This window comes from Ambystoma mexicanum, chromosome 3p (genome assembly GCF_040938575.1).
Source record: "Ambystoma mexicanum isolate Mex_15411 chromosome 3p, UKY_AmexF1_1, whole genome shotgun sequence".
Classification (NCBI taxonomy): Eukaryota; Metazoa; Chordata; class Amphibia; order Caudata; family Ambystomatidae; genus Ambystoma; species Ambystoma mexicanum.
In genome coordinates, this window is record NC_090925.1 from 787,701,450 (window position 1) to 787,728,389 (window position 26,940).

Here is a 26,940-nt window from a genome sequence, read left to right on the forward strand (position 1 = left end):
TTCCCCACCTTCCCAGCCTGAACACATCTTTAACACCTGCACCGGTTGATAAAACTCACCTCACCAAACTATCCTCTGATTCTCTGCCTCAATTTTGCAACCCCGCCTCCTGTTTGGATCATGCTTCTCCTACCCCACTGGACTCCTTGCTTATCTAGACCCTCCCATAACTCCACAAACTCTCTCTAGCCTATCCTTTTTAACCCTCACCACACCTTTCCCTTCTCCCCACACCTCACTCTGCCACTTATATTTTTATCTGCCTCATCTACCTCTCCCATACCAACTATTACCCATGATTCCCTCACCCCTCCACCTCCACCACTCCCCCTCAAACTCTCTCTTATATACACATTTACACTTTTCCTAATCCCTCCACACCATACCTCCCTGACCTTACTCTGCATCCCACTTTCCAGCCACCTCAACCAAACCTGTTGCATTACTGTGCCCCACCCACCCAACCTACAACCCCTTAACTCCAGCTCTTTCTCCACCTCATCCACCCTGTTCCCACATCACCCTCTGCCACACCAAACACCTACCCCGCACACAACACACCTCATACCCAACAACCTTCCCACACCTATGTATTAGGCATGCCTCTGTCTTCTTCCAGATCCTTCCCCACCCAACCTATATCTACCATCCCAACACTCACACCCTTACCACCTTCAACTGCCACTCTTTCCCACATGTATAACCAATCCCCACGTCCCTCATCTACCACAAACTAATTCCTCACGCACTCCCATCTCCTTCAACTCCTCTGCTATCTTTCTAGCCATCATCCCATAGCCATCCCTCACCCACCGCACATGCCCCATCATACTCTACCTCCCAACACACACACACACACACATGCTCGCACGCATGCGCTCGAACATACACACACACACACACACACACACACACACACACATGCACACTTCTCACCCTATGCCCATCCAGTGAATTTCCCAAATCCACTTCATAACCACCCCCCCCCCCCCCACCTTGCACCTACACCATACATCAATCATTTAGGCACCTCCACCAATGGGATTCTGCATCATTCCGACCCATTACCCACCCAGCACGATCATCATACCCAGGCAAACACTGCACATACCATAATTGCAACAATAATTGCAGCTGTGTTACTTCAAACTAGATGGAACTAACATACAAACATATTTTCTGAGCTCTTACAAAGAGAAACATGGCAGTGTATACATGTTTGTATTCATTTTTGTCTCAAACTATAATTGTCAGCTGTGATCCAAAACATATAATGATATAGGGTGCATGACAGGTGCATGGAGCCATACCTCCAATTGTAGTGGGACGCCGAAGCTGCGTGTCAACTGAGATCACATGCTCCACCCATGAACACAGCATGATGTAGCTGGGTTAAGAATTTCTTAACCCATCCCCATCTAAAATGTTCAACTAACACAATAAACTCAGCACATGGCAGCCCCACCACCACCCCATCAAAGAGTAGCAGCTCATGTAAAGGCATTGCAAATGGATAGTCGTCACTCGGGTACAATGTTATGCAATCTAGCTATGCAGTGTCAGGCTACGATCTACAGGAAAGCCAGAACCATGCAGCAAGGCACTTTCAAGACATGCCAATAGCAGTGTTGCTCTCCTCGGTGCCAAGTAATCATATCATGCCTGCCCTCTCAGACCTCCAGCCACCTCCTCCTGACATCCACGTTTAGTTTGCTTTCACACTGCTGTGCCACGATCATCTACAAGACCATCGCACCCCAAAGTCACCTTACCCCAACAATCATCTTACCTTTAGGAAAGAGAGTATCAATTGTTCGTAGCCTGGCCTCTTCTGCTGCAGTGAACAACACATTGCTTTGTACAAACATCCCAGCTATAAAAGACATTGGCTGTTCCCTTGAACTCTTCACTGTCACCACAGCTGCCTCTTAACAATCTCTCTTTTAGGGCAGCTTTTTCTTTCTTTTTGCTAATTCCTTTTTTTGACTTCTACTTTTCTACTGATCTTGGTGGTTCACCAAGCAACAATTCCAGTCTGAAAGGCAAAAGATAAAGATTAAATAAATACCAGAGCATAGCGCATATGAATGCCCTTAACCATGTGTGCATTGGGCATTCCTCACCTGACAAAGAACTCATTTAGGAAGCCCCACTGCACCTCTTTCCTCTCCCTGTCCGCTGGTCCCTTACGTGTTGATTAGAAGCCATGGCATCTTCTAATCCATTCTGCACCTTGCCAGGGAGTGTACACGTGGTGTATCCACCATGATAACCCTGCCTTCGCTCGCCATCTATCACGTTTTCCTTCACTATCCATCACACAGTTTAGAAGTTCCTCTTGACATGCCCCCCATTACACAAGTAGGGACCTGGATAAAGGGCTTTCGGGGGGCAAGATTGGTTGCTCTGCTGCACGTTGGCAAATTGGAAGCCAACCTGCTCTATATTCCGGAAACTCTTGAAACCCCACTTGTTCTCACTGGACTACCACCCTCTTCAGCTCCGGTAAGCAGTACCATGCTTAAACAGCAGCTAAACATCTTCAGTTCTGTTCCTTTGTGCTCCACACACTGTCTTACTGACATGAAAATGTATGTATTTATTATTATATTGCCATTATATTACAATGCAGCTTACATTTGAAACGTTAAGTATACTTAAGGTGATGATAAAACAAAATATAATAAACTACCATACTTCAAATTAAAAAAGAAACCTTACAGAGTAAAGTTACTAATGGACAATCCAATTCCCACTCTAATGATATTCACATTTTGTTTTGTAATTTAATAAATGCTATCAGTGACCTATGGTCTCCTCTTCTTTTAGATGTCTGGAAAGTACAGGGTAAGTGCAAGGGTAAAGAGGGGATGCAGAGATAGATTGGCCCCCTCAAATTTCTGTTTGAAATTAGAGACAGGAGTTTGAGAGATCAGCAGAATTTTAATATGCAAATTCCAAGAGATTGTATTAGTAATAGGAATGGGTTTTCATAAATGTTAAATAAGAGAGGGGACACGGCAGAGCCCTTTGGGAGCCTACGCTGTATTATCTCTTCAGGAGATCAAAAAGTGAGAAAACATGTTTTTGTCTTTATCTTTGATCCCTACATTTGAAAGTCTAGATGTTAGGATATTATGCTGCATCATTTCAAATCCGGCAGAGAGATCTAAAAGGACTACAGCCTTGCATTATGTGGTCATCCTAAGTACTTGTTATTATTGTTCTGTCCCAGGCATGGGGCAGAACCCGGCTTTGTTGATTGACAAGATGTTATGATTTTCTACATAGGCCTGGAGATGTTACTGCCTGCTCCAGTCATTTGTTCTGGCTAATGGCCATTCAAAATGTTCCTAATGTTGCTCAGGATTTCAGGATCTTCTTTTGAAAGTCGGTAGGATATGATAGGATAACCTGTTTGACATTGGGAATGGTCAGCAGGACGGTCATTGGAACAGGGCATCACTGTGTGTTAGTGGGTGCTGGGGCTGCAGCAGGAGACAGGGAGTTACCCATACTACCCTTACTGCATTCCCAGTGTGAGCTAGGAACTCATCACGTGAGTTTACCTAGGAACTCCACTGATGTCTATGGGAAGGGACTTCCTCTAAGTACCTGGCAGGTAGCTCTCTACATCCTCCCCTGATTCTGGAGAAGTTGTCCCTTCTTGTCAACCAAAGCAGTCCTGCCCCTTTATGGGATATAAGCTGCAGGACTCAGAAGTGAAGAGACATCGTAAGGATTCAAAGCCTCCCTTGGGAATGCTGAGATGAAGTAGGGTTCTGTATCATAATACTGATACATTGTTTTCTCCAACTAGGTTGCCAGGGGGATGTAAGGTTAGGAGTGGTGTTGTCACTTCTTCCGGAGTGACACCTTAGAAAAGCACAGCATTCATACCAGCACAGCCCATGAGACTGACACTGTTACTGTTTTACACCATGTGTAGCAAAGAAAAGTACTTCAGCATGGTCAGCGGAACTCGCAGTGGTACATTCTACCCCTCCCATTCTCAGACTATTACAAAGAATGCTGCGGGAGACCGAAAGTGTCATTTCTCCCATGGCGAACGTTTTCAAGAGCACAATAACTTTGCTGAGAACTTACTGCCTATTTGTGTACATGCTGATAAACCAGAGGCTGCTGAAAAGAAACAAACACACCACAGCTTCCAGGAAGGGAGCTTTCAAATAGTCAGACACAGATTGAAATACAAAATGGTTGCTGGCCTTAAAGTAACCTTACACAGAGACCCTCACAGACTGCCTGCAATGGTTACTGAGAGGCTGCCCTCAACGCGGGGAGTTCCTTCCATCCCCAATAAAGGAGTCACACAACAAACTGTAGAATGGATTCTTTGTTCTGCCCTATTTCAGGCGCCTATCATACCCCTTGGGTCCCTCCACCTGTACAACCAATGAGCCAAGAACCAGACCGGTGTACAGAAAATGTATTTATATTTATTTAAAAGTAATGGAGATCACACTAAAACTACACACGCACCTTCTCTGTGGCTCACAATTGAACTTCATTTTACATAAATAAATCACACAAGTTTGTTGGGAAAACTCAAATCACAATACTTTTCTTTATACAGATCTCATTTCAAACAATTATCAACACTGGTAAATGAGCAAAATCAATTTACATATGCAGTGCTGTGCAATTTTGATTTATTTTCCTGCATGCTTCAAAGGGCTAGCAGTTTGGTTCACAATGTTGGATACAAGAGGTCTCACTTTTGCAAGCACTTCCCCCCCAGCCACAAAAACCCAAGCATCATTTGCATGCAGCACCCTTCTATTCAAAGGCCAGGGCTAGGGAGTGGGGACAGTTTTAGAAGTTTGTTTGTCAAAACCCCTCACTTAAAGGGCTGTGTTGGGGAAGTTAGACAGTACACATTGGGATGATTTAGGAATTTGGGATTTTCAGATCCCCCAACCCCCACTTAAAGGCCTGTGTTGGGGTAGTTGGACATTAAAAATTGGGATGATTTAGGAATTTATGATTTTCAGAACCCCATGCACTTAAAGGCCTGCGTTGGGGAAGTTGGACAGTAAAAATTGGGATGATTTAAGAATTTTTGATTTCTAGACCCCCCTCCATTTAAAGGCTTGTGTTGGGGAAGTTGGCAATTTGGGGATTTTTTTAGTTTACGAATAAGCACACCTCTCTTCTTTAAAGAAGTCGGAATCAACAGGGAAAATAGGATTACTCAATTACATAACAGTGTATAGTTTTCAGAGTACACTGGCAATGAGCTTTGTTAATTTCGAATTTTAACAAAAATCACCCTGTTGTGTTTTGCCAAAGAGGAAATAAATACATTAATATTCAGTCAAATATGCTAAGGATCTGCACTGTTTGCCCCCACCCCAAACACACTATAGGAAAATAACCCACCAATGAAAGGGAAATGGTTAATTAAATAAATCCCCTGCTGACCTTTTGCTGGACAAAATACTTACTTTTGGAAATCTCTGGGCTTGGCACTCAGGGACTGAGCAGCTTCGCACGTAGAGAAAAACAGGATTCTAGCCAGCACTTAAGTCATTTGGATCCCACAGCACTTTTCTCTCTCTGGCTCCAGTGAAGAATCACAGCCTCTGCTTTTCTAGTTTCCCCAGCAACATTTCCATCCAGATGAAACTTCAGCAAATCTCCTTTGCTAATTAGGGCAGCTGTCCCCCTTGGTGATATTTTTGGCAGTTCTTTCTTTTGGTCATTTTTTATAAGCTCTTCTGTTGGTAATTTTAGCAGCTCTCCTCTTTCATAGTGCATCCACTTTAATATGCCAGTGATGACACCATCAAGAATTCAATATGAGCAGTGCCCTGCAAGATCTCCAGCACCTTTGATTGGTCCTGCACATATTTCTCCTACCCCCAATCCCATTCCCTTTCTAAGGATTGGTTTAGGAGTCTAGAACAGAAATATTGCAATTCCAATTTAAAATTCCTCCTTTTTTCTTATGTCATCGTTAGCCAAAAAGTAGCTCTAGGGCAAAACTTCGTAATTTACTAGTAACTGCTGTAATATATATGTATTCCACTTCAGCTAATCATGGGAAATTTAATAAAACGACAGCCGGGTTTGCACAATGTTGCACGGGTGTTGGGCAATTTTTCCTGTTCATCCAGAAAGCATAATAGTTATGAGCATGCAATTTACTCTCCAAATACCTAATTTTACGATCTACCAGTTTGCCAATTCTTACATACAGGACACGTTCAGAGCAGCCAGAAACACATTTTAGCTTGCCATTACAATTCCCTAAGTCAGATGTGGATACATTTTATTTCAACAAAATCACCTTGAAATTATCTTAAAAGTGACACTTAAATGGATGCAGTGTGGTTTGTGGTTACTGAGAAAATGCATCAGCTATGATAGCCCATTCAAACTAATGGGAAATCTACATATGTATACAAATCTTAGCTCTCCTCTCTTCAGGCTAGTTACAATTGTTGGCCAGCATGTGCCCAGAACCTCCTGGACTGTGTTTATTAGCCTCTTTGTTGTTTGAAGTTGGCAGGCTGCAATGTCGTAAATAGTTGGAATGCATCAGCTACACCGAGATCTCCCACTGCAGGCTAGGCGGCTGTGATATCACAGGGCCATACTGACATCTAGCATTTGGTCCTGTTATCTCAAGTTGACCACCATTTCAATCTGAAATCTCCTCTATTTTCGTGTATTTTAAGCTTCCCTTGATTGCAGCCCCTGTTTTTCACAGCTCTTCCCTACATTCCAGTCACGCACTGGCTAGTCCATTTGTCCTCCAAAGAAATGAGCCTTCAGAGACAATAGGTCTGGCCACAGGGGAAGTTTGCTTTGAACACCATTAAGAGCAGGACACACTTTATTGCAGTTGTAAATAGCTGGGATGCAAGAGCCAGGCTTGCAGTGGGGGAAGCCATTTGCAAATTCTGCCCAGAGACCCACGGATTGTTCTTGGCTGAAATGAACTGATCATGGTTCGCTTTGCTTTTGCAAGTGGGGATTTCGTTTCACACACCATATGGCAGCTGAATGTTAAGGGCTGTTTATTTCAGTCATTAATACAATATATTTCTGATGGTCTGCTGTTCATTTTTATGCTGAAAAGTGGGTCTGAGTTGTTATAGGGCATCACCTTTTGATGGTTGCCAGTTTCAATGAAAATGCTGCATTTATCTCTCAGCCAGCAATGTGATGTGTCTTTCCAATCTTACATTTTGTTCAGCTTTCTCTGGATGTCAACTGCAGAAAGACACTCACAAAGTCTGCCTTAATAGACCCATTTTCATTGTGAAGGGTTTTGCAAGGCTGGCAGGTCATTTGTCCTGTTGGCCTTTCAGTTCAGTTTGTTTGGAGATTTGATTAAGCCCCACACGCCAGACCCTAAGCATACAAGCCAAACTAAACCCAAGCCAACCTACACCACCCAGGCGCATTAACTTTCCCTACACTGCATCTTAGAGGAGGGGGAATCGGGATGTCAAGGCGGCCCTGCACTCTGCAAGTGTGGTTGTTCGAGTAGTAGTTGTAAAGCAGTATTTGGTGAGTTGAGGGTGTATTGAAAAGGGAGACAGTTGAAGGCATGGAGAAGGAGGTTGTGCAGGAGGAGGTTTACCATTTAAGAGGAAGTTGTTTATTGAAGGAGGGCTACCATCTGTGAGGGTGTTCTTTGAGGAAAGACAGACATTGCTGGCTAAAGTCAACCCCTAGGTGGCAGCTGGAGAAGCAAAATACCAGCTAGAGGAGGAGATCCTTACATAAAACATGATAAGGGGGATGGAGACCAAGTAATTCCTCTATCCCTATAGAATAAGCAGCTTCCAGTAGGTCAGACTGGTCCAGGGCAAACATTAACTGTGGGCAGGGTCGGACTGGCCCCTCAGTTTCTTCCCACTCCTGGGCCGGTTTGGAAGAAATAAAATTGAAAAGAAATATATCTTTTTTTTCAATGTTCTTTTTTTTTCAAAAAGCCTTTCATCCTTCTTAGGTCGATAAATGAGTACCAACGCAGGTTGGGTGATATTGTATGCATATTTGTTCTATAAAAAAAGAGCTTAAGCGTAAGTGATATACAATAACATATTATCATTTGGCCTAGGACATCTGCTTGCATTCACAGTAATTTGCCAATATGGATCTATACACACTGATATTAATTTTACATATGGTGATCCATTCTTGTATGAAATGTATATCACATTAGTGAAATCATAACAATATTTTTCGTAGTGTACTTAGGAACAATACCATTTGATGCCACTTCCTGTTTTGTCAAGGGGTGAAAGGTGTGTTTCATCGCTTCCAGGGATGTCACTTTGTGTTGGGGTCAAATGACATCACTTCCTGTGATGTCATCAGAGGGCAGGGTCATGAGGCGAGGGGTGGGACACTTTCTTTTGGGTGACCGGGCCTATTTCTTGTCCCAGTGCGACCCTGACTGTGGGTGGAGGACTAAGTCTATGCAGCATCACTGAGTGTTTGGGAAGCCCATGTTAGAGCATCCCAGATCAGGGTGAGCCCTGGGAAAAGCCCAGAGATCAAGAGGGAGAACAGAGGCCTTGCTCAAGAGACGTGCCAGATGCCTGGAAGCACAAACCAAAGGAGCACCCCAGAGCAACCATGCCCACTGAAACTGGTACAGAAACCTCTGAAAAGATAAGGCTTCTTCAGTGGATGTCGGACCAGGCTGAGGTGGGAGACAAACAGAAACACTTGTAAGAGACTTATTTTACCTTTATTAATTGACTGTTGATCATTCTCTGGGGGGAACTGGGTAGCCATACAGGGAAAGGAATGGGGAGCTAGAAAGCCCTACTGATCTCTGGCCTGGACATTTGTTTATATTTCTTTTTTACTACTTGCCCATGAGCATAGTACCCCCAAAGAAGGCGAAGAATCCAGCAACCAATAAACGCTACAGCTGTTGCCAAGCCACTTTTAGCAATGCCATAACCTGGTCATGTTTGGAGCTAAGGAGAGGACTTCCTGTGTGGTTACCTCCCAGAATATTGTGTTCAGAAAGCCCTACTGCCAATTACCCGACACCTTGTTTTGAGCTTTAAAAATGTGATGCCTTTCATTCCGGCATGCTTCATCTGGTCTGTGTCCACTCTGCACTCTCAGGACAAGGGTGGCAACTGCCATTTATTTTAAAAGTATCATGAACTAGTCCTGAGGTTTACGAAGTGTTAAGTAAATTCCCCATAATGTCTGACACCGGACTCAAACTATGTAGTTCTTTATAGAAATTGGAAGGACTCCCATCAATGAGAGATCCAGATTGTTGACCATCTTTAATTAAGTTACACCTCTTGCTTATCAATGGGGTAGCCATGTGTCCGGGTACGCAGGCTGAAGCGTGTTTCAGAGTCAGGGAGTTCTTTATCCTCCTCGTTTCCAGCCAGACATTTTGCTAAGACATTTTTTCTTGGTGTCTTCTTGGATTTTATTCATGGAGAAAGTAGTGACGATATTACAAAGATTGTTGTGAAGAAATGAAGGAATGATGACTGTAGAGGCTATGATAGGATGGCGTAATTCCTCAAGAATCCAGAAGATGTCTTTTTGAGGTGTATCAGAGCAATGCATTGTTGGTAGTGTGACGTCTTTTGGCTTTGCCATCATATTTTGAATTGTCTGTTCAACTTTTTTAGAACAGATTTCGTCCTCGTGCAAATAACGACCTCCTGTTTTTTCTTTTGCTTCGCTTTTAGTAATGTAGCTGTAACCATTGAGGGTTTTTGGTTTGCACTACTTCGTTTGAGGAGCTCATGAAATTGCATTGTGGTGCTTGTATTCCTGCGTTTCTGATTGGAAATTGAAACTTCAAATAGTGTACAAGAAAACGAAAGGACATGAGCTACGCAGCCAGTATTTGCAAGGCACTTCAATCCTTACACAGGACAAGTCAATCTTTTTGTTTCTGCATGTTTTGATGACGTGAATGTAAATATCTACCCCAGTCATTTGGTTAGTCGTTAATTTCCTGTCCTGTAAACTATCGCGATATTTGGAAATGAGAGGACTGAGAACCACAGAGTATTTTTATGTCTGGTCTAAAAAATGGACTATTAGAAACACGGTACTGCATCATGCCCGCCCCCTTTACACCTACCCTTACATGTTTGGGGTAACCAATATAGCTGGCCAGATAGCACGGTGAGCTAAGTGCTCGCCCCTGATATCTGTGTGCAGCCTGCTGTGGCAGGTTTGAATCCCGGCAGGGTCAACTCAGCCTTTCATCCTTCTGAGGTTGATAAATTGTGTACCACTCTGTGGCATAATAATGTCGTCTGTTATTTCAGCGCTCTGAGACCTATGGTTGTGTAGCGCTATATAAAAAATACATTATTATTATCAATAATTCTACTTACCACAATTAGGAAGAGATGTGCTTAAGTCCCTAAGTTGCAAACTTGTCTCGAATCCCTAGAACTGATTCGGCTCACACATAGCACTACTTCAAAAAAAAATCTTGACATTGCCACATATACTAATTAGTGACTATTTGCATATTGGCTTAAGCCTGCCCATTAAAAAAAACGTAATTTACCATGTTCCCCTCGAATGTTAAAGATTCATTCTGTTGCCTAATTTACGTTGATGTCTCTACATAAGGGAATTAGGAGCCCCCACACATCCTTTGCCTCATAGGACCCCGCAAATCCAGGACCGGCCCTGGCTACGAATAACCGGGTCGCTATAGCAGGTGTGGGAGAATCATTGGGTGAACGAGGGGGGTTTGCGGGGGATGGGCAGCACAGAGCTTATACGGCCGCATTTTAGGGTGCAAAGTGGAAAAGAGTCAATAACAGCGCAGACGGGCGTTCAAGTTTATTTAGGGCGGGAGGGGGCCTTTTGAACAGGCCGGTTCAATGACTCGCAAACATTGGAAGCAGCGCGGTTGGGCGCAGAGGTATTCAGTGTTTTTCTCTTGTTCGCAGGATGGTGGCAAAGGTTTCCTGGCCGCTCTTCATTCTGCTTCTGGTCGCCAACGGTCAAAGCTCAGCGTCAGGTAAGGCCAAGTCCCTGTGTTATTGCTAGCTTGGGATCACAACAGCACTCACTGTGAACAGGCTCGGACTGGCGTGTGGGGCAACGCCCGAACCAAAAACGTAAAATGCTGGTGTGGGGCACTTTATTTTGTCAAAGTGGGCCACTTTATTGGGCCAATGTAGGCCAGTTTGATGAGTGACTTCACTATGCGGCTAGTAGTTTTGACCATTGTTGCAGAATAAATATTCTTTAAATTGCACAGTTTGCATCACATTTGATTAAAAAAAAACTCCCCCTGGGGTACTATTCAAACAGTCTGTCACAAAAGGAATGAATAGCCATTTGCAACTGTGGGCCACTTTGTCATCTGTGCCCGAGACACTTTTATGCTCCAGTCTGACCCTGACTGTTAAGTGAAATGCTTAAATATTGGGTGCACCTAAATTACAGTTTTATGACCCCAAAGCATAAATACAGCACACTAGTGGTATTCACACAAGCTGCTTATTTTTCTCAACTGAACATTTGTGCCGAACTCTAGTGTGCTCCGGAGTGTTTGCTCGCACTCACAGCCTCAGTTGTCTTGCATAAAAATGCCCCCACTCCCAGAAGGCCCAGCACAGACTACTGGGGAAAAGGACCGGTTGCAGCCACTAATTTAAAAAGTGAAGCACAATCACTCATGCTCTGAAAACGTGCTAGGTAAATTAATATATAATGAGTGCATATTGACCTCCAACACTGCATCATCCACAAGGCTTTCTGGGGCCTGGGACCCCACTACATCCAACTCTCTCTCCCTAAATATCTCCCTGCTACAGCCCTTCTGTCTTCTAGCTCCAACTCTCTGCAGACCAGATGCTTCTCCAAGCAGAGAGTGGCAGGTAGATCTCTCTCCTCCACAGGTGCCTCTCTCTGGAATGGCCTCCCAACCCCTCTCAGACTTGAGCCGGATCTCCTTAAATTCAAGAAGCTTCTCAAGACCCTCCTTTTCCCTTCCTCCTTCCCTCCCCCCATCTGCCTCTTGACTGGCTGCCTGGTACCTTCATATTATTATAGGGCATCAGGGTCTCCCCTACCAGTCTACCCCTGCACTAGGTCTCCTCTGACCCCCCCCCCCCAACCTGCTCACTCCCCCTGCACTAACCTGGCTGGGCCTGCACCCCTTGAGTCCTTCCAACCCATTCCTCGCACTTAGCACGTGGACCTTTCTGCCACTACACCCTCTTCTCCCTGGGCTCTGCACACCTTGCCTCCCCGGCCCTCCCTCCCCTGCACTTCTATTACTGAACTTGCACAAAATACCTAATGTTGAATCTAGCTCCCCCTAGCAACAGACCCAAGATCAAACCAATGCAGTGAGTTATGCATGTAAGGGCAAAGTTCATGGATTTTGACTTGCAATAAGATGTTTATGTGTTGCTTCTTTCTAACTCTTTGGTAGAAAGCCCAGCAGCAAATGTTTCGGTTCTGAGACCCTCCAGTCCCATCGTGGCCACCCTGTGTGAAGATGTGGTCCTGCCTTGCCAGCTGTCCCACGGTGTCGGCCCCAGAGGCATGGAGGTCCAATGGACGCGGCCACCATCCCAGAGACCAGTGCACCTGCAGCGCAACGGGTCCGATGACAACAAAGACCAGCTTCCGGAATATCGAGGAAGGACTGAGGTGATAAGAGACAACCTGACCGGGGAAGCGGTGGCCTTGATGATCCGTAACGTCACCGCGTCTGACAGTGGGCTCTACCACTGCCAGCTTCAATCTCACAATTTCAGCAGTGGGGCAGACCTGGTGCTGGATGTGAAAGGTCAGTCGAGCATGTTCCCTTTCTCCTCAGTGCTATTGCGCGGAGCTTTCTTCGGTGTCAGTGAAAGTTGTGGAAGATTCTAGACCCACTCCTAGTTGAATTCTCTGCTTGTTTAACATGCTGCATGTTGGCCATTCTCTTCACCCTGTGCTGAATGCTGTGAATTTCTAAAATACAAATAAGGTCCTCATTATACGTTGGAGTTCACAGTACAAACAGGCAGAGTTTGAAATACAGCTGGTGTTTACCACCCACTAAATTATAAATCATAAGGTATATATCTCGTAGCACATTCTGAGGGACTAGATCGTGAGATATTGACCTCCTGATTATGAGGTGAATGTGATCTAGAATGCTTCCATTTCATGCTTCTTTAAAAAAAAAAAAAGGTGGAGGAAAAAATTCTAAAACCCCCCACAGTGTTAAAAAAAACCCCACAAGATTGGCTCCCTGTGGACAATTGCACAGCACAGAAGCATAGCACGGTTGTAGCTTGCTGAAATCAAAGAACATGTGTCCTTATTCTCTTAACATGACCTTTCACTTTCAAAGGTTATTTGAGGTGGTGATGGCAATCCATTACAGGTTCGTACTTACAGTGACAGGTGCTGGCATTTCGGGGCAAAGCCATCACAGTTGTGTATTCATTAATTAATATATTTGACAACTACAAGTGGCATTGCTGCTTTATTTTTCATTAGTACAGGTTGTTTTATGAAGTATGCCTCTTTTCACAACTTTTCCAAATGATGACACTTCCTCCTTAGGTACTTTTGCTGGTTCCTTCAGGAAGCCGAGCAGACCTGGAACTCCATCACTAGAATCATAAGTCCTGGCATCCATCTTGTCCTCCTTCCACATGGAGTGGCTTTCGCTGACAAGACAACTCCCAGTGCTACGAACAAAGGGAATATGCCCAAATGCCTAGGTCCGAACAGACTGGCCTAGTGTGGTCAGACATCTGTCTATCTGACTGACGTTACACAACCACAGGGCGGGTCACCGGACTGCTTTAGGCTCTAAGTCTTGCATACACAGTCCCTACCCAGCAGGATCACCCAGCAAGTGACGAAACAACCCCTATGCTAAACTCCATGCACAGCACACAGTAGGCGATCTCCTTCCCTCCCCCAGTCACCATCACCACTGTGCCCCGATCGAAACTAGCCCAGCTCGCTCATCATGGGTCATTTTAAGGAGAGCTGAAAAAAGCAAGATCTGCTAGGCAAGGCCTGTACTTGGTTTCCCCATTGGACATTCTGGAAAGACCATTTCTTGTGATCTTGACCACTGTTGAAGGTCCCCACCTGCATCCAGTAAACAGTGTAGGAAAGTTAGAGGGCTGTGGATCGTCTGCGATGTAAAGGTTTCACCACATGGGTACAAATACAGCTTTTTCAGCACACAGAACACTGCAGGGCACTCCCTCTTGGGTTCTCACCATCTTTGCTCTGTAAGCTCAAGCTTCCAGGAGTGGTACACCATGGGCTCATAAAACACTACAAGGCTACTGGTTGAGCACTGTTCCGACTACAAGAGCAGACTGGTGCGTTGGCACTACGAGGGGCTTTCTCTGATCAGGACTGGCTAGGAGAGGGATGCATCCATAGGCCCATTTTAGAGCTTCAAGACTGGCTTGAAAATATAGGATCCCCTCGAACCTCAGCAGCCCTGCTAGTTGTGGTGCAACCAAGTAAAAGCTAGGAATGAGTCCGCAGTAAAAGCTGGAAGCATTTACAAAGCTTTGACCTGCTTCTTTGTGGTCTGTACCGACCATGCAAACTAGCCTCTACCTTAGACTGCACAACTTTAGGTGGCATATGCCCTCCACGTTGCCACTGTTACCGTCTCCTCCAGCTACCAGAGGAGAAACAATGGTGGACCCAAGGTTCTGGTCAGCAAGCACTCTGCGCGCTGTGAGAAACCTGAAGGTGTCTCCCTGACTAGTCCCCGGGGGTCTGTCATCCAGGTGGCCAGGACACGGCCATCGCTATTGGATCCAGTTCCTGGGGGTGGACCAGTGAGGGAGGATCACTTGGATCGGGATCCTCGGGGAGTGGAAGTGGGGCACCAATGGTTGAGATGCAGTATCTCCCTTCTTTTGACACCTTTTCCCCAGCCTACCACGTAGCATACACAAACATTTTACGCCCGCCCTCCCCCCGGTTTCCGACGCGAACACTTTACCATATTATGAAGGACAACGGACTAACACTCGAGCCATTTACCTGACATGTCCCAATACCAGGGTCAGGCAAATTCAGGTAATTGACCGGAACCACACACACCTGACGGCACTTTCCCTTCCCCACAGGGATAAAAGGTGGAGCACGAGAGCACAATACGAGCAAGGCAGACCGCACAACGAGAGCACTAACTCAGCATGGCAGTTCAAGAGGAGGAGAAATATGGCACAAACCAAGAGGGTGACAAGGAGATAAGTGACCTGCCCTTTCCAACCAAGCTCGTGAAACCTCAGCAGAAGGAATCGTAAGACCGTGAACAATAGCCAGCGTGGGTTGCAGCAGATGTCAACGGTACACAAGACCCTCCTCCGCTGATGACCAAGCCGAGGAGAGATGCTTATCTCCGTGGTACCAACCTTGACTCCAAAGAGAAGGAAAGCAAAGCAGTTCATCACAGTCGGTGAGTCGAGGGGATGCTCACTCCAGAAAACTGTGGGTTGATCACCCGATTGTTGAAACTACCAGTACCAGGAGGCCTTGGGAAAGGCAAGAAAGGGGGTCAAAGTGGCCATACAGGGGTCTTGTAAATTCCTCTGTACAGTTGAAAGTCTTTGACCGACAGATTATTGTGAAGTTAAGGGAAGTGAATCCCATATTGTAAGAATTGAATGAGAAAAGGTATGATTGACAAGATTGAACCCGAAAGAGGGATGTTGATTAAGAGGGGGTGAAGTCTAAAGTCCCGATATACAGTGTGTTGACAAGAGTGAACCCGACCGAGGGATGTCCACAGTGAACTGTTTAAAAAGACATTACGATTCGGGAATTGCATTGAAATCCATAGTGAACCCGATCGAGGGAGGAAAACATTCTAGGTATCTACGCCCGGAAGAGGGGGATTGAAGGGAGAAAGCCATCACCAACATGCAAGCACAAAGGAACTTGTGTTTATTATTTTTGAATACATTAGGTCCACGGCAGCAAGAGACCTTTTGGTAGAAAAGAAACTTAACCACTGAAGGCCCTGATTTCTGAGAGCGGAACTGCTGGCTCGTGCTGGGAAAGCTCGACCGTGTGCTGTGCTCCGGAATCCTACCTTTTCCCATGCTTAAAACGTGGGGAAGGGAGTCCCCAACCACTGCATCCTGACTTAGTATTTGTGAACACTCCCTTCTTTCTTATAAAAATTATCCCACACTTCTTTAGTATTTAGCATAAGGATTGGCAATAGGTTTTTCTTAGTATAGACCCTTTTATTTGACAAGACACCACAACGACTGCCTTATTTTTCTTTGCTGGTCGAAACTTGCTCCGATCTTAGATTTAGGTTTAGATTAGGCATTTTTCCAACCTACCTATACAGTTTAATAAACACACTTGAACTGTGATCACTTCTGTCTGTCTTTACTGTAAACACCATGAGTTCCTTACAGCGCTCACTGAAATGAGCCTATACATCAAGTGCACTGATAACCTGGGCGACCTGTCTCTCTCAACAGCATTGTTAGAGGTATGTGCCGCAGCCTGAATCCTCACCAATGTGGCATCCGGCCTAAAGGCTTCCCTCAATCCCCTCCTGCCATGGAGCTTGAGGGACCCTGAAATCCAGAGTGACAAAGGATTGGCCACCTTTTCACCCTAGACCAAATGATCCATGCCCTTATGCTCAGCTATCCACACCACCCCATGCTGGGGTACCTTCCTGTTGATAAAGGCATGAAGCTGCTGGGCTTGTGATGGCGGTGAGTGGGCTGTGTACCACTGCTGCACCACCAGGAGCAGCCATATTTTTGTCTTTAATCTGAATCAGCATAGCATTGAGGTAATCCAGTTCTATGATGCTGGTAACTATTCGTTACTTATAAACCCTGACCTAATTGAAGATGTCCCTTAGACCCTACGGACGCCCCGTTGGGAGTTTGATGTAAAATATAGGGGTTTGAGCTTTGCTTTGCTTCTGGAAAGAGACCTCCCCTGTCTGTGCGTTATCTGATTGGGCAAGATGCCATTTCTTTCTACCATGGCCACGCTATTGCTGTAACCAGGCAGAGGCAGACATTCCATCCTATCGAGCCAATCCCTTTGGTAGTGGCCTTCCACCCCACCTCCATGACCACCCTTCCTCACTTCTGGGAAACCCTTGCACCACACCTGGGTACAATCATCCTTTTCATGGCAGACTGGGCCCCACTCTGGGAACAACCCTTCCATGGTAACCCACAATTACTTGTTCCCTTGGACTGGGATCTTGATTGGTACCCGGTTCACTCTCATACTCTTGCTGCTGTTTTGCTTGCAGCACTTTGACGCTTATGGAGACCTGGGTCAGAGAGAAGCCGTGGGTAAAGAGTTATTTGCTTTGCCCCCTCACCTTACTTCAAGATCTGGGTGACTAACCTGTGATTGTTCTCCATCTGTTACGCTCACCTGGTATCCACAGGGAGGCCACCCAGCTGGGTTACTCGCTGGTATGCTTCTCAGCTTTGCCCTGATGTGGTCTGCGGGGAAGGTTCTGCCTGAAAATACAGGAGGACTGTGTTCAAGACTGACCGACTGCGGTAAGTATCCTCCCTCCACCCCCGTATGTTTTCCGTCCCTCTGGCGCCCTCTCCTCACCTTGTGGTAGAATTAGGCGTGCTTTCCGTCCTGCCTTCTTTGCAGGGTGCGTTGTCTTTCATGGGCGAATGCGGTCCAGTTACTTCACTGACGCTGGCCCGTTTTATATTGTTCAGGTAGGTCTTATTGCTGTTCTTTAGTTTTGTTGCTATCCTGCATGCCTTTCTTGGTTTAAAATGTCTATTTTTTCTCACTTAGGTATGCAGAGCTTCAGCGTGGCGAACTGGCTTGGTTGAGCCCCGCTGGTAAATGATGGCGCATTAAGAGCGCTATGATGCGGTAAGTAAGCGCTATGCACAGCGCTGCAAAGTCTTGCCTTTGCTAACCTGTGTTTTCCTTCCTTGTAGGGCGCGGTGTTCTTCAGCGTGAGTGGAATGTCCGGAGTGATGTCAGCCGAGAGGCGACCAGCCAGGTAAGCCTTTTGAGCAGTTCGTAATTTGTAAATGTCTCTACAGCTTTAATGTTGCCTCTATATTCCTCATTCAGGTCGTTCTGTCCGGGAGGCGTGCAGATCCAAGGAAAGCTGTTCTCAGGAGCTGCGAGTAACTAAAGATGAAGACTGCAGGTAAGATGCTGCTGCTAATGATGTTCCTTTTGTCTCCTTGCAGGTTCTGCTTCTCTGAGGTTCGAGGGAATAGCTGGACACGGTGAGTGTCACATTGCAAGCTGCAAAGTAACACGAAGCATGTTCTGCAGTCAGGGTGTGGTTTATATAGCCCAGGTAAAGTAGTACCAGGGAAAGTAGTTCCAGGCCTGCCACACCCAAAACACTAGACCACATAGCTTGGTTCTTAGGAACCAAGCTATGTGGATGCCTCCATGTTGGCTGACAATACAATAAAGTAGTTCCCAAGCACATTGTTGTTCATGGTGTATGAGCGGCGCCAGGGCGAGGGTCGTGACACCATCCCTACAAATGAAAAACCCTCTGGTTCCTTTCCCACTCATCACCCTTCGTGGTAGCCTCCATCGCAGTCACTGGATCAGAGTCCTGTAGAAGAGTAGGATGGGATCTATGCAGACTCTCAAGAAGAAGCCCTGGGGAACAAGCCTTTCAGTCCTTTCACATCCACCACCCCCTCTCTGGCCGGCACAGGTTCCACAGCTCCTTCAGCTTTTGCTGAGGGTTCTTGAAGAAATCAAAGTCTAAGCTTTGAAGCTTGTAGAACCAGTGGCTGGAGTGTAGCGAAAGGACTCCAGCAGCACAGCTTTTATTTCCTCATAGGTGGAAAGAGCAGCTGCTCAAGCTTTGGCTACAGGTACCCTCGCATATGCCCACACCCCTTCAAAATTGTTTAAGAAGTAGAGATGGTTGTCTGTCCTTCCACTACTCAAATGGTTGCATCGGTGCCCTCACCAACTGTTCCTCAAGTGCGTAGGCATTCCCCAAGAGTGAGATCCACACACACACTATTGGGGTTTAAGAGTCCCAATTGGGCACTGATGGTGCCTCAGATCTCTTCCTTTGCACGTCCAGTGCAATGGAAGAGCCAGGTTATGCTGGCACCACCCACGTCTTCTATATCACCCATATTTTCCTTCATATTAAATTATATTAAAGTCACAATGATATTATATGATATGATAGGTTATTTATAACACGCTTAATACCCAGAGGTTTCTAAGCACGGTCTCAGGGATCGAACCTCTGTTGCACTGTGTCGCCATGCTTCCAAAGCGAGCATGTTGCCCCTGTGCTATCCTCTGAGAACGAAATCGCTGGTTTAAATACCCAGACCTTGAAGTAAATAAATGCAAGGGACTAGAAAAACTGAAAATCCTCAGACAAGAAGCAAGAAAGTGACAATGGACACAGAATGATTGGCGTACGAGGCCTTACAGCAGTGGTTCTTAAACGTGTTATGCCTAGCCTCACCCCTTAAGTAAAAGAACGCTAGTGCCCTCCTCCCCCAAATGATGGAGTCACTAGAATGCTTTTATAAATGTGGACTTATTCCTTATTTGAAAGGCTCTCATGTGCCGTGGCCTCACTCTATACACCTCCTCTCCGCCCCACCCACACAATAGCAGTAGTAGAAACATTGCCAGTGCTTTAATTGGGCCGGTGCTAGCTTGGGCCGAGCTCCGCCAGTCTTCAGAAAGAGCTCCAAAGCCGGGCTCCACCAGAGCTCCCTGTCACTCATGAGCAGCCCATGCGATTTTCCCCATGCAAGCGTTCAGAGTGGCTGCCTGGTCTCCCTGAGGTAGACTGGGGAACCTCAGGTCTGTGTGTCTATAGGGGGCACTCCTGCACCTCCCTGCATATTCAGACAGCCTGAGGCTTTCATCTCAGAGCACACTGGCTCCTCCATGCATGTGTAGAAACCAAGAAGCTCTCCCTGCTTCCTGGTTCCTGTTTCGTTGGGCGTGGGACCCGGAAGGCCTTCATGTCAGACAGCGTCAGGCTGATCAGAGTCCAGACTGGGTTGCAGGTAAGGAAAATAAAAAAGCATGAGTGTACGTGATTATGGATGTATGTATGCGTGTGTGAGTGAATGTATGGATGCATGTTTGAGTGTGTGTCTGAATGAGTGAGTGATGTGTTAGGAAAGACTTCACTTATTTGCAATTTTCCCTCCATTTATGGACCCCAACCAAACTTTTTCCTTTTGATTGGCTTACCTAACCTGACTTTCTGCAGTGGAGCACAGCCTTCATCTGTGCTCCTCTGGGATTTTGCTCATCTGGTATGGGGAAACGGACACGCCCTTCACGCTGTCAGTACTGGGAAACTATGTTTCCCTTAGTCTTTGACTATGTTGCCATTTCTTGGTAACTTTTTATCGATGTGGCAAGTACCTTACAGGACTGCGCACAGGGGTCTTTTTGTTTTTTGGCCCTAGCCACCCTCTAAGGATTGTTTGGTGATTGTATAAGTGTGCCTAGGATGAACTGGTGGCAGCAGTTTACTTTAAAGTATTTTTAGTTCTTTTTACTGAACCAAAAACCTATTTACCGTGTTTGGCTCACGACTGTGGCCAGGGCTGAAAATGGTTGTGCAACGAAGTCTTTTGTTCTGTCCCTTCGCATTCCCCCAAGTTGAGTGACCCGGGTATTCCTTATTTGGGCATGCAGCCTCCTGTGAAAACCGCATCTTTCGCTGGATCCTGCATGTCACGTGTACTAGTGCCCAGGAGGAGGGTTGGGACTGTCTGGTCGCATTCCACACTACTGGTGTCAGTATGTCTGGTATGCCTGAATGACTGGAACCATCGTGGCCCGTGATTGGCCCACACCGTGAATGCAAGAGAGACGATCTTCCATTGGCTAGCCCAGAATTGAGCGCGAAACGAATCTTGGATAAAAGAAGGGCCTCTGCATCCATTCCAGGTCAAGCAACTGAAGTTCACACTGAACTACAGAAGGTGCCAAGTATCCTGAAATAAAAGAGCAGACCTGTGGAACCGGCAGAGATGTGCTGGAAGGTTTGGCAACTTAGGCCCGCTGTTGTCCCGTCAGACCCCTGCTTTTGTATCAATCAAAGATGGCCTGCAATGGTGATTTGACCCTTTGGGCTAGTGGGACCAACTACTCTCTGCAGCTCCTGCTTACCCTCGAAAAGAGCCTCTTCGGAAGTGTTCCTGGGCCAACCAGCAAAGTGACCAGTTCGAACACAGGGTATCGTATAAGAGCGCTGCCATCTGAGTTGATAGTTGAGACTTTGGGAATTGCTAACATCTGGTCCTGGGCCCTCTTCCACCAAAACTCGTTGTCCTAGCTCCTCTGGGTCACGATTTATCAGAGTGCGTCACACCCCAAGCATTTGAGGTCCCTATGTTTCCCTGCTGTGGTGATGGTCCTTGTATGAGTCCTGCCTGTCTGCCCCCCCCTGGGCCCTGAGATGTGCTGCACTGGAATTGTCCCTTTTTCTTCACCGAGAGCTGAGAAAAGGCTACTGTCCCTCCACGGATGATTGTCCCGTCTCGCAGTCACTGACAGCCAAGCAACGTGTAACTGCATGGGTTAAACCTACAAGCGACCTAGACTAGACTGGCAAAGTTTGGCCCAGACTGTGTCGAGGGTCGGTGAGTACTTGCATCACTTACTGGTGGCCCCTGGCACAGCCATTGTTCTTTATGCACGAGAAGCCCTGAAAAGATATGCACCTTAGCTGGGCTAGCCTGCGCTCCCTAGCCGTTCCCGAAACTCAAAAGTCACTCTACATGCAAGTGTAGACCCTGCTCGAATAACAGGACACTGTTCTTCATCACCTCAAGCCACTTCCGGAAATGATATAGCTCCCTGTAGAGTTCCCACTTTCACTTTTACGCACGGCCGCGCATTGTTAACGCACTTCTGTTTATTGAGCACAAGGCTCCCCACTTCATAGGGCTGGACTACATAAGTTAAGGGTCAACTCTGAAGCGCTGCCTAATGTGATATTTGTGTTAACTTACCTCTTCTGTTGCAGGTTGTGGTTTTGTTCCCTCTATTATCCGCACTAGGCGAAAACGCATTTGTATATATGGTAAATAGTCTAAGGCGTGTGTGGTAACTGTTTATTATTACTATGGTTGATTCGTGTTTAGCTATAAGGCCTACATGTATTTTTGATATACACTTTTCTAAGAGTATTCTGTGGAGTTTTACTGTGTGTGCTCATTGTGGGCTTCTGATCACTCTCACCCCTCCTGAGACTTAGGGCCTCATTACAAGTGAGGCGGAACAGGTTTACGGGACCCGCTAAAGGAGGCGGACCCGTTAAACCCGTTCCGCCTCATTACAAGCTCCCTTCGCGGGAACCGGTAGGTAACGCCTGTCAAACCAGGCGTGCTTACCGGGTCCCGTGAGGGGAAGAGGAAGCAAACAGCGGGCCGCTCGTAATCGGCCCGTTGTTTGCTCCCCCCCCATTCCCATTCAGCCTTATGAGGGCTGAAATGGGAATGGGGAAGGTCCGGGCCCGGGTTGATGGAGGGAGGAATTGCCGGGCCCTCCGAACTCGGAATGGCCCGGTAATTCCCCATTCTGGGAACCCGGACCGGATTTTGGCAGCAATCGTAAGGAGGCCCTTAGTCTTGACCGCCTGCCATACTACCGTAGATTGTTCTGGTTTGTCAAAAAGGTTCCCCTGTTCCACTAAACTAGGGTGGCCTCCTAAACCTCTGCCCACCAGGTCAGAGTTTAGAAATCCATCTCGATTGGTGTACAGTGGTGGGATTTAATTGCATGTACCCAGTGTTGCGCAATGGTCAAATACGCAGGTTACACTTACACAAGAAACACCATGACCTTAGTTTAAATTTTACTGTAAACCACCTGTCTCACTTATAGCATGGAAGCAATTGCGAATATAACTTTAAGTGCTTCCAAGTCTGAAACAACATCTGAAATGATCCAGAAGATCATGGAATGGCAGGAAAGCCAAATCACAGCTCCCCTCTTATCACAGTGCAGAAGGTGCTGGGGCTGCTCTCAGTAACAGTGTTGAAAGGACTGTTGCTGCCTTCATAGAGGAGTATAATTATGATAGGGATGATGTAGAGTCCCATGTTTCTTTTGCTGGCTTTGACACCGAGGCCATTCTAGAATTCAAAAGACAAGAGCTGCTGTTTGAGCAGAAGGGGATTGAATTTCGCATTCGCTAATCTTGAACTGGAGGTAGCAGAGAAACAGAAGGACACGGATCACCAATTGGACCTTGCCAAGTTACAAGCTGCCAATGGCTCCTATAGAGGATCTGTTAATGGATCTGGCTTCTCCTCTCATTCAAGGTTTCCCAAAGATCTGCTTAGTATGTATGATGACAAGAATGACATCATGGACTGGTTAACTGCATTTGAGTATGCCTGTGAACTGCAAGAGGTAGTGGATGCTGATAAGATTGCATGGTTGCTCAGTCGACTACCCCATTCTGGCTGCAGTGCGATTATGGAAATGTCAAAGGCTGACAGAAAAGACTTTGCAAAATTAAAGCAAACTCTGGTCTTGGAGTTTGGGAAGACTCCTGCCCAATACTTGAAAAGATTCAGAGATTACAAAAAGAAAGTACTTCGGTCCCATATGTAACTGATTCCTTGAAAAACTTGACTGGCTAGTTGGAAGGTTTATAAGGTCACCACCTTTGAGGATATGATTTGTTCAGTCATGCTTGAGCATATACTTGCTTCTTGTTCCCCTGATCTTAAGTAGCACTTGGCTGATTTTAAGGAGATAGATCCAAAGAGGTGAGCCATTGCAGCAGATTTATGGGTATCACACAGAGTGTCCTATAAGGACAAGCCTGCTTCTGGTAAGCAGGAGGAGGGGAAAAAGCACAAAGATAAGGAGGGTGGGGATACTGATAAATCTTCCTCTCATAAGGGCCACAAAAAGCATAGTAAGGGTAAGTCACATGAGAATGCTCAGAATAGTGGGAGTCATGCTCCCAAGCATAGCTCTGGTTACATTAAACCGCCCTATTTCCCAAGACCCAGTGGATCTTGTGTGGCTTTTGGATCAAGTGACCATGTGAAGGGGTCCACTCTGTGAGTCTGGCTTCCCCTCTTATGAGGAAGAAGAAATGGTCACAGAGGCATCCTTCGCTTCAGACTGCTTCCCCAGTGGGATAGAGTCTGAAGTAGTCTTAGTATCCGTAGGTTCCTGGGAGGTTAGGGTTTCAGAGCTTTATGCTAGTATTCCTGATAATACCAAGCACTACTTTAAAGACAGTGTGCTAATCAATGGAGTTGACACTCCTGCCCTTAGGGATACTGGGGCCAGCAGAACTGTGGTGGATTCAACTTTGGTAAACTAAGAAGAGCTTGCCAGAGCTCCCTTGATGCCCACCAAGGTAACTGATGGTCCCCTCTCAAGTGCCCAGCAATGCCTGTAAATCTAACCACTAATGGCATAGTAGTAAGGATACCTGTGAGTGTACAGTGGCAAGTCCCTGGAAAGATTCTGCTGAGAAATTACCTCAGGCTTAGGTCTTGTGGAGGACACAGCAGAAAGACCATGCACAAGGTCACACAAAAAGGCTGCCCTGGCCAAGTCCAAGGATAAGCCAAAACCAAAGGGGAAACACAAGGCTAAGGGAGTCAAAAAACTCAAAAGAGGGAAAGAGAATATTCCCCCTAACTCACTTGCCAGTGAGGTTGAGGTAGTTGGCCAAGTACCTGAACCTGACCCGGAAGAGGTGCTGCCCAAAATTCTCAACCCACAGGACCATCCGGAACTACATAGTTTATTGGTTGAAGGTGGTCCTGATAGGGAAGAGTTTAGTAAGGGCCAATGTGCGTGCACCTCTTTAGAATGCCTAAGTAGATAGGCCTGTTCCCAGCTTGAGGCTGAACCTCCTGCAAAACATTGGATTTATTGGGACGGTGGACTCCTGTACAGTCAGCCCACAGAATCTACTGAAGGTGACCATGGGAGGTTGGTGGTCCCTCTTCAAGGAAGACCCTTCCTCCTACAACTGGCACACGCACTTCCCCTAATTGGTTACCTTGGGATCAAGAGAACCAAGCAGAGGCTATCCATGCATTTCTACTTGCCCAAGATAGGGCTCCAGGTAGAATGCCATTGTAGGAGTTGTGCCACTTGTTAGATTTCTGGTAAAAGTGGCTCAACAAACCAGGCTCAATTTGTGCCACTCCCTGTGGTGGGGGTGCATTTTAGAGGGTAGGGATCAACATTGTTCATCCCCTTGACCATCAGACATCCTGTGGTAATAGGTTATCTTGGTGCTGGTTGACCATGAAACCAGATATGCTGAAGCCATCTCATTGAAGACTGTGACTGCCAAGTCAGTTGCAAAAGCATTACATGGAATTTTAAATAGGGTTGGCTTCCCTAAAGAAGTTGTGTCTGACAGAGGAAGCTACTTCATGTCTAAGTACATGCAAGCCATGTGGAAAGAGTGTGGGGTCACGTATAAGTTTTCATCGGCTTATCATCCACAAACAAATGGCTTAGTTGAGAGATTTAATATAACTCTCAAAAGCATGATTGGGGCACTGGTAAATCCCCAAAGGAGAAAGCGTGATCTCCTGTTGTGATGCTTACTCTTTGCCTACAGAGATGTACCTCAATAGGGTGTTGGTTTCAGCCCCTTTGAGCTTCTTTTTGGTCACCTTGTCGGGGACCACTGGCCATAGTCAAGGAAGGGTGGGAGCTCCATACTCCTTCTATCACTACCAATGTAGTAGACTTTGTGCTGGGGTTAAGGAAGAGATTGGTCCTACTGGGGGCTCCAGCCAGTGATAAATTGAAGGCTGGTCAATCTGTGGTAAAACATTGGTATGTCCAGAAGGCTTCACTTATTCACTTTACCCCAGGCCAAGAAGTCCTGATTATGAACTCTATAAGGCATAAGGCCCTACAGGATACATGGCCAGGCCCTTAAACGGTTGTAGAGCAGCTGGGTGAGGTAAACTAGTTAGTGGACCTTAGGAGGCTGGGTCAAAGCCCCAAAGTGTTCCACATAAATAGGCTCAAGGCTTTCATACCTAGGGTTGAAATAGCTGCATGACGTTTGGCATCTGACATAGAAGAGGAGGAATCAGAACCTCTACCTGGCTTATTCCAAAGTAGCCCTTCAGATGGCTCATTTGATGGTGTCAAAGTGGCCCCTCATCTGACTCCTGCCCAACAAGAGGAAGTAAGAACTTTGCTCTGACAGCTCACCCCCTTTTTCCCACTAACTCCTGGTTTGACACCTTGGTGCAAACATGAAATTGATACAGGGGACAGTGTACCTACCAAAGGTAGAGGGTATAGGATGTCAGACAAGGTGAGATCAAACATCAAAACTGAGATCAACAAGATGTTGGATCTTGGGGTGATTGAGCCCTCTGGGGTCCATGGTCCATTCCTGTGGTTCTGGTGCCAAAGACAGATACCTCTGAACTGAGGTTCTGTGTGGACTACAGGGCTCTGAATGCTGCTCACCAGGACAGATGCTCACCCCCTGCATAGAACGGATGAGCTGGTGGACACCTTGGGTGCCTCCAAGTACCTCAGCACATTTGACCTCAATGCAGGGTTTGGCAAATAGCCCTAGCAGGACATGCCAAGGAGAAGACAGCATTTTCATCCCCAGAGGGCCTTTACTATTTCAGTTGAATGCCCTTTGGATAGGAAAATGCACCTGCCACTTTTCAAAGGCAGGTGAATCATGTCCTAAATGGGTTGGATGAATTCTTCTTTGCATATCTGGATGATATAGCAGTTTTCAGTGCCACCTGGAAGGAACATGTGGAACACCTGGGAATACTGTTAAAGGCTCTTCAGAAGGCCCACTTGACCATAAAGGCTGGTTAGGGCCAGATTGGACAAGGATCAGTGGTCTACCTTGGACATGAAGTAGGTGGAGGGAGGATACAGCCTCTACTCAGTAAAGTACAAGCAGTACAAAGCTGG

The 26,940-nt window shown here is 46.3% G+C and overlaps 1 protein-coding gene across 1 annotated transcript in view; it reads left to right on the plus strand.

Annotated features, from left to right (window-relative positions):
• The window catches only part of LOC138580880 (butyrophilin subfamily 1 member A1-like), a 99,143-nt gene that overhangs the window by 20,945 nt on the left and 51,258 nt on the right, over positions 1-26,940 (plus strand). The window contains exons 2-3 of the mRNA XM_069651772.1: positions 10,944-11,014; positions 12,440-12,799. Of these exons, the coding sequence (XP_069507873.1) occupies positions 10,945-11,014; positions 12,440-12,799 (430 nt within the window). The 5' untranslated portion in view covers position 10,944. The remainder of the gene's footprint in view (positions 1-10,943; positions 11,015-12,439; positions 12,800-26,940) is intronic.